The 12,457-nt window shown below is 37.8% G+C and overlaps 2 protein-coding genes across 2 annotated transcripts; one reads left to right on the plus strand and one right to left on the minus strand.

The window, feature by feature from the left end:
* Positions 1-371: 371 nt before the first annotated feature.
* LOC105393144 (UDP-glucosyltransferase 2) lies at positions 372-5,337 on the minus strand. Its single transcript, XM_048622121.1, has 8 exons — positions 5,121-5,337; positions 4,375-4,465; positions 3,839-4,028; positions 3,333-3,530; positions 1,897-2,116; positions 1,557-1,776; positions 957-1,176; positions 372-665 (listed from the first exon to the last, which is right to left on the minus strand). Exons 1-8 carry the CDS (start codon positions 5,265-5,267, stop codon positions 401-403), a joined length of 1,551 nt encoding a protein of 516 aa, XP_048478078.1. The 5' UTR covers positions 5,268-5,337; the 3' UTR covers positions 372-400.
* A 2,079-nt stretch (positions 5,338-7,416) lies between these two features.
* On the plus strand, positions 7,417-12,217 carry LOC119690826 (UDP-glucosyltransferase 2). The gene is made up of 8 exons (XM_038106697.2): positions 7,417-7,680; positions 9,097-9,187; positions 9,367-9,565; positions 9,973-10,167; positions 10,370-10,592; positions 10,881-11,100; positions 11,398-11,617; positions 11,864-12,217. The coding sequence occupies exons 1-8, from the start codon at positions 7,531-7,533 to the stop codon at positions 12,126-12,128; spliced, it is 1,563 nt and encodes a 520-aa protein (XP_037962625.2). The 5' UTR covers positions 7,417-7,530; the 3' UTR covers positions 12,129-12,217.
* Positions 12,218-12,457: the final 240 nt, after the last annotated feature.

Genomic DNA, 12,457 nt, shown 5'->3' on the forward strand with positions numbered 1-12,457 from the left:
AGAGAAATAAAGTGTGTTTTTTTTATGCACTCACGCTCACGAGCAATGAAAAAGTTCCAGTCAAAGGGAAAAAGACTAGCCGTGTGCACTATTGAATGACGTACATTTAACAGCGCATCAGAATATTAGACCCGTTCTAGGTATTTTCTTATTATGACTTATACATATAATATTATGTTATCGTTTCCGCGAAATAATTACTTTAGGTTATGTTAGAAGTCATGACATGTAATAAAAAACATGGAGGCAAATTATGTTAGGTACCTACCTACATCGTTAGGTACTATTAAATAATAACATTATTATAATAATATATTAGATAGAGATTGAGATTGTTATGAAAAAGAAACACACAGAAAATAACGAATAACTAGATTATAATTTATCTTTATTTAATTACTTAACTCTTCTTTACTTTCTTCGAAGACACTAAACACAACAAACATCGTTTAACAACAACAAACAACAAAACAATAACAACAAACACAACAGCGGCGAGATCGAGGTAGAGTTTCTGGTACCAGGGTACCAGGAGAGCAGGGGAGCGAAGGTGCGGGGCACCGCGCGTGCGGATGACGTGACGCACCCAGTGGGCCAGCTCAGCGGCGGGCGGCGCCGGTCGGTCGTGGTAGACCTCCGACAACTCCTGCACTCTTTGTCTGTAACTGGAAAATACAATCATTGTAAAGTTGTGTCAAGAGTCTCCGAAGTAGAGGAGGGGTGGGCTAGATTAGCTTCATTGCTGCTAACTTCAACTTCTTAACTTCAAATGTTAGTTGGATAAGAACATTGAGAACAGTAACTAATAATAAACACATCTAGTGTATCATCATCATCATCATTATCAGTAGCTTTCTATCGCTCACTGTAGGGTATAGGCCTCCTTTTTTGTACGCCAATTCTTCCGGTCCTGTGCCAACACCACCAATTGGTTTTACCAAATTTTAAATAACTACCTGGAATTGCTAATCATCTCTTCAATAGCCTCTTTAAGCTCATCGGCTAAGTTGTAAGACAGGTAGACCATCTTAGCTATGCCCTTCTTGACAGATCTTTTCACGTTGAGGAACTGGTCAGCGAAGGCTGGTATGCCGATGGTGGGGACTCCGTAGTGGATGGTCTCAGTCGTGGAGAGCAGACCGCCGTGGGTGATGAAGAGGATGCAGTTTGGATGAGCTGGAAATACAGGGTAATTGATTGGTTTCCAAGTTATGGCCTAAAAGAGGATTTATATGGTTCTCACGGTTCTCATTGTATGTGAGAGATTTTTTGTCGTGACAGGAACTGCCCCCGTATTTTGTAACTTTTTCAACTTAGAGACTTATTAACCGAAAACACCAAAAATCTTAGTGAAAGAAATATACAAGAAGCCTAACAATATATCCTTACATTCAACATAAACGTTTGTGAAATCAGATAAGTAAGTAAAAAGTTATTAATTAATAATGCTCTCAGTTGTCAGCCATTTTATCTGGTATATAAATAGGTATATTTTTTGTTCTTGTAAATCAATAAAGTTGCACCTATTCTATTCTGTTTGTACCTTGGAATCTTACCTAAAATACTTGGCTGTGGAGCCCATTTTATAATTTTAACATTTTTCGGTAGGTTTGGCACATTTTCTTCAAACTTCCACAATACTGTTTGTTTCAACTGGCCGAACATTTTCAGTAGACTTGTTTTGATTTCATCTGGTAAATCCTTGCTCTGTAGGGTCGATCCCATACTGAAGTATATCACACCATTTGAGGCATTATCCATAATGTTTTGAAGATCCTGAAACAACATAATTGTCTGAGTCTCTATGCTGAAAGACTAATACACAATTTCCTAAAATGCATTTTTAGGAGATCTTACTAAAATGGGACAAGTAAAAGCTTTACTTTCTAGACAAACCTGTGGTAAAGGAGCAGTCTTAGGGTCAATGTGGTACCCGCCTATTGGCTTGAAGCTCTGAGGCAGTCTGGTGGCTTCTCCCATAGACACGTGAGCGTTGGCCAGCATGAGAGATGCGTTGTACTTGACATCCTCCCACGGAGGTAGAACTCGACCTTTAGCAGCCACAAAAGGCCCGAAACCTTTTTCGTAAGCCTGCCGTTCCAGAGAGTCGTAATGTCTGTAAGATTTGTAACAGTATTTAGTTGGTTCGGATTTGTTCATTTGTGGTGGATTTTTCATGTTTTTCGCAGTTGGATGTACTCGTAAAGTACATAAGTATTGTTCAGGACATGTACGCAGGTGCCAACACGCAGGTCCGCACTGCAGTCGGCACCACCGACAGGTTCGAGGTCAGAGTGGGCGTGCACCAGGGCTCATCCCTGAGTCCATACCTATTTTTATTGGTAATGGATGCATTAACATCTGCAATCCAGAAGGATGCGCCCTGGTGCATGCTCTTTGCAGACGACATCGTGCTTGTCGATGAGAGTGGGGATGAAGTACATGAGCAACTGAACCAGTGGCGAGACACCCTAGAGAGTGTGGGATTGAGATTGAGTAGGACCAAAACAGAATATGTGTTCTGTCAATTCGGAGGACCTACTTCAGCTGCGTCGATATCTCTGGGTACCTCGCCACTGCAGTAGGTGAGGATTTCCGATACCTCGGCTCCCTTCTACAGAGTGATGGAAGTATTAACAGGGATGTGACGAGACGAATGAATGCGATGGAAACAACTCACCGGCACGACGTGCGATCGCAAGATGCCAATCAAGATCAAAGGCAAAATATATAAAAGCGTCATAAGGCCGGTGATGTTGTATGGGGCTGAGTGCTGGGCAACCAAAGTATGTGATGAGAAAAGGATGAATACGAAATGAGTATATAAGGGGAAGTATGAAAGTGGCTCCTATAGTGGAGAAGTCGAAAAGCCATCGCCTTTCTTGGTTTGGGCATGTCATGAGAAGAGAAGATAACTATGTGACCAAGAAAGTGTTGGAAATGAGACCTGAAGGAAGGCGTAAGAGGGGAAGACCAAGAAAGACGTGGCTTGATTGTGTGAAAGAAAATATGAGAGAGTGTGGAGTGAATGAGGATATGACAGAGGATAGGGTAAAATGACGTGACATGACGCACAAAGCCGACCCTAAATAAGGAAAAGGCTAGGAAGAAGAAGAAGAAGAAGTTGACTCTAGCTGTTATTCATATTCATTACCTACTATGATAAGGGCATAAAGTAAGGAAAATCTACCAGTGGTCTAGTGTAAACATCTACGTAGAACAATCTTAACCAAAACACGGTAGGCGATGGATAGCGATCCCAAAAAAAAACTTTTCGTTTGATGTACTTCCTCGTCAAGGATTACAGGACTTTAATAAAATATCTTACTTACATAGCTTTATAAGCCTTGGTGTGCAGTTGTCCATAGAGCTCGCTGACCCTCTCCGTGAACGTCAGTGGCGCAGAGTTCAACGACATTATCTCTGTGGTGTACGCCGGGTTCAGAGCCTCATCTATGAGTTCCAGGATCATCCAGTGCGGCTCCATAGATGAAAACCAAACGTACGGGCAGTTGTATACTGCTGATAAACTGTAGGTAAGAAAAACATGTTTACTTAAATAGTAGCAGTTTCGGAGGTGATTAATAAATGAAATGAAATTAATCTCTTAAACCGAGATATATCTCCGCTTCAAATCTCTAATTTCAAAATCATAGAAAAATTTACGATTGACGTTTTAAGTCATCTTGGGCAAATCTCGGCATTGGAAATAATTTTCGTACCACGAGAATCGTACCCTGGCGAATGCCAGAGAGAGCGGTTGGCGTGGCAGCGTTTTTTCCAAGGAAACTATAAGGGTCAACTAGCATTGGCCCAAAAGAATTACTTAGCAACTTACCCAGACATGAGCTCGCTAAACATCCACTCCACGAAGACGAGATCAAACTCCTGCGCAGGATCTCCCATCAGGGCCTGCACGTTCGGGTTGGCTATCGTCGCCTTGTTCAACACGAAGAATGCCTCGTAGAAAAACGTTATGTCATCGGTTCTTATTTGGTTTTGCAGGAACGTTTCCAGATTGAATGCGTCTGTGGAAGGATACGGATGTTGTGGTTATTTTACGTGTGTTTTGAGTTACGTATAAAAGTCAGTGAAGTACGTATAATAAATTAATTAATTCAGTTTATTGACTGCCAGTTCCAATAACTTTATCTACCGATGACTGGTACCTAGTTATTTTCATACGATTATGACAGGTTGTAACGTTGATGTGTTTAATGTAGCAGTTAATCTACCTCTGAGTCATACCATCTATCAGATCTATACAAGTCACGTCAGACTTGAAAAGCGAGCGACACTGCTTAGTGACAGGACATTTATCTAGAAACTAGATCGATTGCCTTTCAGATTTCGTAATCATAGGTAGGTACTTACTGATGGGGAAATGGTTGACATTATCGCTGACATCCACCTGGCGAAGGTTGGGACTGGAGCTCTTCATCGGAGAATTCGTGATGTACGTCACCTACAAACACAGATATAAAAAAAATACATACACACGAATTTAGAATATCCTCCTTTTTTTCGATGTTGGTTAAAAGCGAACATAGAATTATCTACAGTAAAAATATAGGTAGGTAGTATTAAAGTAAGTATATGTATACATACTTATCACCGCAATTATAAATGTTTTTTGTTTGTTTTGTACATTACTTTTGGTAAAACAGTTTTTTCACTTTTTATCTTATCTACGATGCTCTAGAATTCGTAAACCAGACATACCGATAGACAGATAAGTACTTATTATTGAAAATATAAGTAAAAGATTTATTTATCTTGTCGCTAATAAAGATATCAAAAATGTTATGAAATTAAAAATGCATTAAATTTAGTTCAGATTAGTCACATTCGGGGCAATCGTTACGGAGAGAGCAATAACTATCAGACATTTCTGTCTTCAATAAACGCTCACGAACAATTAAAAAGTTTCAGTGACAAAAGCACCGAATTAATCCTAAACGGAAAACGCCGCCTATTGAAGTATATTTAACAGCGCATCACCAACTAAAAACGTAAATATTGATGTCTTTAAAAAATGGGGTACTTTAGTATTGGAATATTGTAAGTGGAACCTTTTCATTGTTCGCGAGTGTATATTCTTAAAACAAACACAACAATACCTGATGTCCGGCGTCCAGCAACACTCTCACGACCCCGTGGCCGAGTATCGAATGACTTTTGTTCGGAAACGGAAACACAACTAGGATCCTGTATCCGGAAACAATTTGCGAAGCGCACACCGCCAAGACACACAGAAGCTTCCACATCGTGATTATTTACTTTTAACAAACTACTTACAAAACTAAACAATTCATAGTTTATTTAAATTTAAATAATGTTCAAACATTACAGCGCTCAAGCGCGAGTAACACTGTACAATCCACAAGTCATCCGATTCTAATCTAAGGAACTCGTATGGAATCACTATATTTATGTAGTCTTGACCTTCGGTGTGAAAAACATACGGTTTGGTCTACAGTAGTCTACACTACACATCTACTCGCGAGACGGAGCGCGGCGTATTATTAGATTCGTCATTATACAAACCGCCGCGTCAGTTTGCAAATTGCCGCTTGTTTATAAAATGATATAGGTATATAATATATATTTATTTAATACTTGAATATAAATAAAACTTCGAGTAGGAGCCTTGTTTATGAAAATAAATATGTTTGAAAATCAGGCTTCGTAAATATTGTTTGTTATATAAGTAATAAATAAAATTCTAGAGGTTTAATATACCTAATCGCATATTTAATTTGCCTTCGCCATTTTACAAAAAGGCGTGCATGACATACAACTTTACGTAATGACGAATTAATCCGTATGAACATCATGACGATCGAGAAGTGATCGAATGACCGGAGATAAAAGGTTGAAGTTCGTCTATCTAAAATACTATTCATAATATACACACAGTTAACACTTATCAGTTTACTCACATGACAACATCTGTGTCATTATTATCATGATGACTTGTGTTTATTATAATTTGTCTTAATTTGAATCGTTACATTGTGTTTTACTAAAAAAACACTTATGTACTTCTTATGATTAGGTAGGCATAATCTGTTGTTGTTATGATCCCAGACATAAGTACCTACATATAAATTTTACTATCATACGATGATACCTACTTACTGTTTTTCTAGAGTCGCTACGCAAAAACATTTGGGTAGCTATAAATTATTGTTGTTTGTTGTCATACTTATTAACTATAAGTTATGTAAGTTACTACCAGACAAGTGCCGGTTTTTAGGTCCATAGTCAACTTCAACTATAACCATTAGTCAAATCACGTGTGAAGTATAACAGCTACATAAAAAAGTTGTGTGTTAATGGCAAAATGGTTGTGATTTTTGACCAATGGTTGAGTTAACTACGGATTAAAACATTGGCCCATAATGAACGAAGTGTTATATTATGTACATCTATTAAATCAAAGCAGATATTAGGTCTCGTACCTGATATTTAATAAGTACCTACCTGAAAAAATGTAGTAGACATAATTTTTTTTGGTACTGTTATTAAAGCAGAAAAAGAGACCACAGCCAGCAAAAAACGCACCTCTACATATGCTCAAAAAAAAGTTTCCCCATGGTTATACCTTGCGAATTGAGAAAAGTAGTCTTTATAAATTTATTGAAGTCACTCCTAACACAATTTCTAAAATACACTAGTACACTTAACCCTTTTCATCGAAATATCCTTCCACCCAAAGGTTGCCTGGAAGAAATCGCTTTAAGTGATAAGGCCGCCATTTGTACATAATGTGTTAGATTAAGTTTTTTTTGTAATTTTTGACTATGTTTTTGTGTACAAATAAAGAATATCTATCTAAAATAAATTTGAATCTAGACTTGTTTCGCTGACTTGCATATAAGTTTATTAACGTTGTAACTTCTAAATTCGTTTTAATTAACTGCAAATCATCTGACTTCACATACACAATACACGTGGTTGTTAAATCTTACTCAAAAACAAACTATTTTATCTCTTAAAACATTTCTGTACGTTGAGATAATATATGTAAGCACACACATACCCAGATACAGGGGGAATTTAATCAGTGATGTTGCTAGGCCCGTCGCGAAATCATTTGGACATCTGCATTAAGTACCTATACCTATTGTAATCAGATCCGAATTTTTATTATATAGCTACTATAATACTTTTTACTGTAAAAAATAATAATTTCAAATCAAATTTTTGAGCCTTTAATTTCTAGATTCTTAGTCGTTTTGAGATTCCGATAGGCCTCCCGGTCAATGTATGTACTCCACATATTGAGCAACGTCCACTATGGCACATCGTAAAAACATAACTGCTCAAGAACATCTTTCTACCCACGCACACTGATAAAACCCCACCCTATCCATACCTACCAAGCAACAAAACAAGATATAACTACGATTCCGATTCAGTCCTTCCTTAAATACCGATTGAAACGGTCAATTTTTTACAACTACTCAGCACTAACTATATAAACAATATTAGTCGTTAACCTTGTAGAGGAAAATACTCAGCATAATGGTTAGTTTGAGAACAATATCTGTTCTCGCGTTGATGGTGGTTGCGAGCGAGGCGTATCATGTTCTCCTGGTGTATACGATGCCGGGAAAGAGCCTGAGTTTGCACGGGGAGGCGTTTGTACAGCATCTTCTGAAAGCGGGTCATGAGGTGAGATAGTTACAGTTGTGTATAGGATTATTGTGTAGATTATGTGTTGCGTAAATTTACAGGGCAAAATTAAATCAGTGTATTTTCCGTGGCCATGTCATGTACCATCCAAATTTTATTTATGGAAACAATATTCTGAAGTCGTGAAACAGTTGAGTAGGAATTCTTACCTGGATTCTTACCTGCATGGTAGATATACCATAATTATCATTCAACATAAACGACCAAAACTCTGAAATCGCGAAAAGAAAATCAGCTGTTCCTTATTATGTAAGACCTACTCATCTGATTTTAACCGACCTCGAAAAAAGGAGGAGGTTCACACCGTTCTCAGTTCATCTGTAGATATTTTTAAAAATGTATGCTCACGTGTTATAAAAGTAAATATATAAATCTCCTAACATGTCCATTTCCAATATAGAGAGCAGTTTAATCGAGAGAATATTATATTTTCAAGGTTCACAACTTTATCTCAGCGGTATCATGACACCGGACATTATGGCGGTTCTCACACTACTCCAAATCACGCTGCGTGTTGCGTGTATTTCATAAACGCATGAATGAACGCACGCAGATGCGTTTTCGGTGCGTGTTTTCTATACAAGCGGAGATACTCAAGCAACGTTTAGCTTGTTGTATGCATATCTCCGTACCATAGTATTATTGTATAGATCTATGCTCCGTACCTCCGGAATTGAGCTCCTGTCTAGAATGTTTAGCAAAGCGTAATCTCTTCAAAAATAAGTACTCAAAGGTTTCAGGACCTTTAGGTATTTTCGTGGTATCACCGATGGACCTATATGCATTACTAGCTATTCCCGCGCGCTTCGCTTCGCCTTAAAAAGCTTTTCCCGTGGGAATTCCGGGATAAAAAGTAGCCTATGTTCTTTCCCAGGGTCTTGACCGTATATATACCAAATTACATTCAAATCCGTTCAGTAGTTTCGGCGTGAAAGAGTAACAGACAGACAGACAGACAGACACAGTTACTTTCACATTTATGCATTATAATTACGTAATAAATAATCGTCTAGGTAAAATAAAGGTACATAAGTGGTAGATACCTACCAATTTGTGCATCAACACAAATAATTATCACGTGTTTCAATCAAATATGTATGTAAACAGGTACCTGTACAACTGAGAATATGAAAAATCTAGCACAGTCCATCTCAAAAGTCGTGGAAATAAAGGCTTCCAAATATTTCTAAATATTTTAAAATTAAATACCTATGTGATAAAAATAAAAAAGCAATTGATAACTTCTTTTAATTTAAACCGCTGTGTTTAAAAAAAAGTTAATAAAAATCATCTACTATTAGGTATAAGCCATTTCCGTTTTCATGACTTTATAGATGGAATTTAATAGCTATTCCCGTTTATTGGTTCTAAGGTGAGAGTGCTTTCTATTTCCAGGTCACCTACGTCACGCCTTTTCCAATGAAAAATAAGCCAAAAGAAAACTTCCATGAGGTAGATGCCAGTGAGGGCTTGAGTCACATATTTGGTAAGTTTTTTACTATTATGTATGAAGGTAGATACATGTACCATTCACTCTGAGTAGCATAGGTAAATGTTAACCTTTTAAAAGCAAAGCAAAGCCCGCAGGATAAACTAGTCGTTATTCATAATCTTTAGTGTAAAATAAATATATTTTTATTTTAATTTTCATATTATTTTTTGTAGCGGTCGGTGACCTCTTCAATATAAGCTATTTGTTGGACAACAAACAAATAATAAACGACCGTGAAGAGCTGATGCTGTACGGGGTCGAGGTTTCCCGCCGGACCCTCGAGAACCCTAACGTTCAGAAACTTCTTAACGACAAAACGCAAAAGTTCGACGTGGTCATAGGAGAATATTTTATTACAGAACTGACAGCTGGGTAATTATTTCGCATAGTTCTATGCAAAATGTTGCTACAATAATTTGAGAATTATTAAAGGCATTAAAGGCATTAATGTTAGAATGATTAATCGTTTTTAAGTAAAGATATTGAATTTGTTAAGTAGTCAACTGGACCACGGAGTCATAGGTACTATAAAATGTGTTGTTTTTCGAACCCGACAAACTCATAAAACTTTAAAATGGCCGCCATTTTTAGAATATTGAGATTTGACTCCACATATGGGGGTTTTTCCCGATGGAATTACTCGTAGAATCCCCCCTTAAAGTTTTCGGGTTCGAAAAGCAACATGTTGTATAACGGAATACGCCGTGCCCACAGGGGGGCGCACAATTTTTATAATTATGTAGTAGTACATTAATGATAAGATATTATGTTTCTTCCAGATTAGCAGCGTATTACGAGTGTCCAATGATATGGAGCTATTCCATGGGGGTAGACTCTTTCTCCCTGAAGCTAGTCCATGAACCTGTCAATCCCGCCTATTACCCGGATTACGTATCTTTTAACATACCGCCATTGACATTCTTACAACGAGTTGAGGAGCTATGGACACTTGCGACCAACTTTTGGATTAAATGGTACAGTACAGTGTATTGTTTTTTTTTATAATAGGTGTAATTAAACAAAGGTTTTTAAAAATATTGTTTTTAAAATAAGTAAAGAATAAGAAGAGCCTACAAAAAAGCCTAAGTAAGATTAGTCCAATACTCAATAAAACATCTTAACTCAGTGGTACCTCACAGCACGTTGTAACATTTAATTCCATGTCTAAATTTTCAGGTACACAATTTTACCCCACGAGTACGCCATATACGACAATATCTTCAAACCATTGTTTGCAAGCAAAGGAAAACCTCTGCCTTCGTACGACGACATACGGTACAATGCGTCACTCCTGTTCATAAACACCCACCAGGCCGTGGGTCGCCTGGCCGCCATCCCGCAAAGTGCCAAGCTGATCGGGGGCCACCACATCGATGGACATTTTGAACCTTTGCCAAAAGTGAGTATTCTGCAAAGCCTTATTTAGGGTTATGACTCATCATCATCATCACCATAACCCATCACGTCCCAACTGCTGGGGCACGGGTCTTCTAATGAACGAAGGGTCATAAGCCTTACCTAGTCTACCACGCTGGCCTGGCACATTTTTTATTATATATAACTATATAATAAAAAATGTGCCAGGTATATAACAACATATTATTATTATTATTTACTAAAATTTCCAGACAGTATTTTCATACATAAACCTACAAGACACAAATGAAATTCAATATACTGATTACAGGATTTACAAGAAATCATGGACAAATCCACAAACGGCGTGGTATACTTCAGCATGGGTTCGATATGGAGGAGCGCCAGTATGCCGGACAGTTTGAGGAACAACCTCTTGGCCATGTTCGGATCCCTGAAGCAGACTGTCATTTGGAAATTTGAGGAGGACATCCCCAACTTACCGAAAAACGTACACACTTTGAAATGGGCCCCACAACATGCCATATTAGGTAAGATATAAATGTTAATTCTGGAAGCAGTGAAGAATTTGGTTTATCGAGCCATTAGTTAGATAACTGTAATATCTGCAATACATCTGCAGGGTCAAGTGACTCGCCAGCTGCAAGTAAGTTTATTAGATCAGAATAACACTTATGAGGAGAGATTCTGTTTTTTTAAGTTTCTTTTTATGTTTTCCACTGCAGTCCAAAGGCCTTCCCATGCTTGTTCCACAAGTCCCTATCGATCGTCGGCTAGGTAAAATCCTATAATTATAACATGTTATAGAAAAGTTTTGTTACTTCCAGGTCATCCGAACTGCCTCGTGTTCATCTCACACGGAGGACTCGGCTCATCAACTGAGGCGATACACTTTGGAGTACCAACAATAGGAGTACCGATATTCTTCGACCAGTTCTTGAATATAAACAGAGCTATATCCAATGGATATGCGCTCAATGTTGAGCTGAGTCATAATTTGCATAAAGACCTCAAAGTGGCTATCGAAACTATTGCTAGCAATCCCAGGTAAGTCAAGTAACTTTATTTTGTATGGCTATCATCTCTCAATATTTAGGAACCACGGATATCAGATATTTGATTGGCATTTGATAGGAATATGACATGTACCACAATAGCTGATCAATGACGACAGCAGCCATGGTTCTTCCTGCTGCTTGCTTGCCGGTTCAAGGTCCTTCAGATAAACTTTATAACTGAGTGACTTCGAATCGATAGATCTGTCGAACCTTTTCATGGTATCTTTGTTTCCAGATTCACCAGGAAAGCAAAGGAGTTGTCGGAGATATACCACGACCGTCCAGTGAAGCCGGCGGCGGAGATCCCTCACTGGGTGCGCCACGTGGTCCGCACGCGCGGCGCCCCGCACCTGCGCTCCCCGGCACTCATGGTGCCCTGGTACCAGAAGTCATACCTGGACCTTCTTGCACTAGTTGTATTAGTTATTTTGTCAATTGTTTTTGTTGTAAAGAGGTTATTGTGTACAGTGAAAGACACGAAAAAAGTAAAGAGAAATTAATTAAGTATGTAAGAAATTAGTCAAATTGTTATTTTGATTTCTAAGGATATTTTTAGTTAGCAATAAAGTTACTTAAGTAATAAAAAAAATATTTTCATTTCAGAACATAAATGCATTACTTGTACGTAATTATTTTAATGCCAAACTTGCTATATTGTTTGCGTTTTTTAATTATTTGAATTTGAAGAAAACTAATTAAATAAACTTTAATAGTTATTATTATTACTAGTCTTCTGAAGAATTTTAAAAGTGGTGCGCTTCTACGAGAAGATCCTAGGTACTCATTGTTATGAATGAATAATATAAAATGGAACAAGGAATATTTTCAT

The sequence above is a fragment of the Plutella xylostella genome, chromosome 7 (genome assembly GCF_932276165.1).
Source record: "Plutella xylostella chromosome 7, ilPluXylo3.1, whole genome shotgun sequence".
NCBI classification, from domain to species: Eukaryota; Metazoa; Arthropoda; class Insecta; order Lepidoptera; family Plutellidae; genus Plutella; species Plutella xylostella.

What these genes read in the sequence shown, in the direction of transcription:
- LOC105393144 (XM_048622121.1), bottom strand. Translation starts at nt 5,267, where the DNA reads ATGTGGAAGCTTCTGTGTGTCTTGGCGGTGTGCGCTTCGCAAATTGTT. An exon ending in TGTCAACCATTTCCCCATCA is followed by an intron (nt 4,029 to 4,374) that starts GTAAGTACCTAC and finishes ATCCTTCCACAG; the next exon opens with ACGCATTCAATCTGGAAACG. An exon ending in ACCAAGGCTTATAAAGCTAT is followed by an intron (nt 2,117 to 3,332) that starts GTAAGTAAGATA and finishes CAAATCTTACAG; the next exon opens with ACATTACGACTCTCTGGAAC.
- LOC119690826 (XM_038106697.2), top strand. Translation starts at nt 7,531, where the DNA reads ATGGTTAGTTTGAGAACAATATCTGTTCTCGCGTTGATGGTGGTTGCG. An exon ending in ATTACAGAACTGACAGCTGG is followed by an intron (nt 9,566 to 9,972) that starts GTAATTATTTCG and finishes TGTTTCTTCCAG; the next exon opens with ATTAGCAGCGTATTACGAGT. An exon ending in ACTATTGCTAGCAATCCCAG is followed by an intron (nt 11,618 to 11,863) that starts GTAAGTCAAGTA and finishes CTTTGTTTCCAG; the next exon opens with ATTCACCAGGAAAGCAAAGG.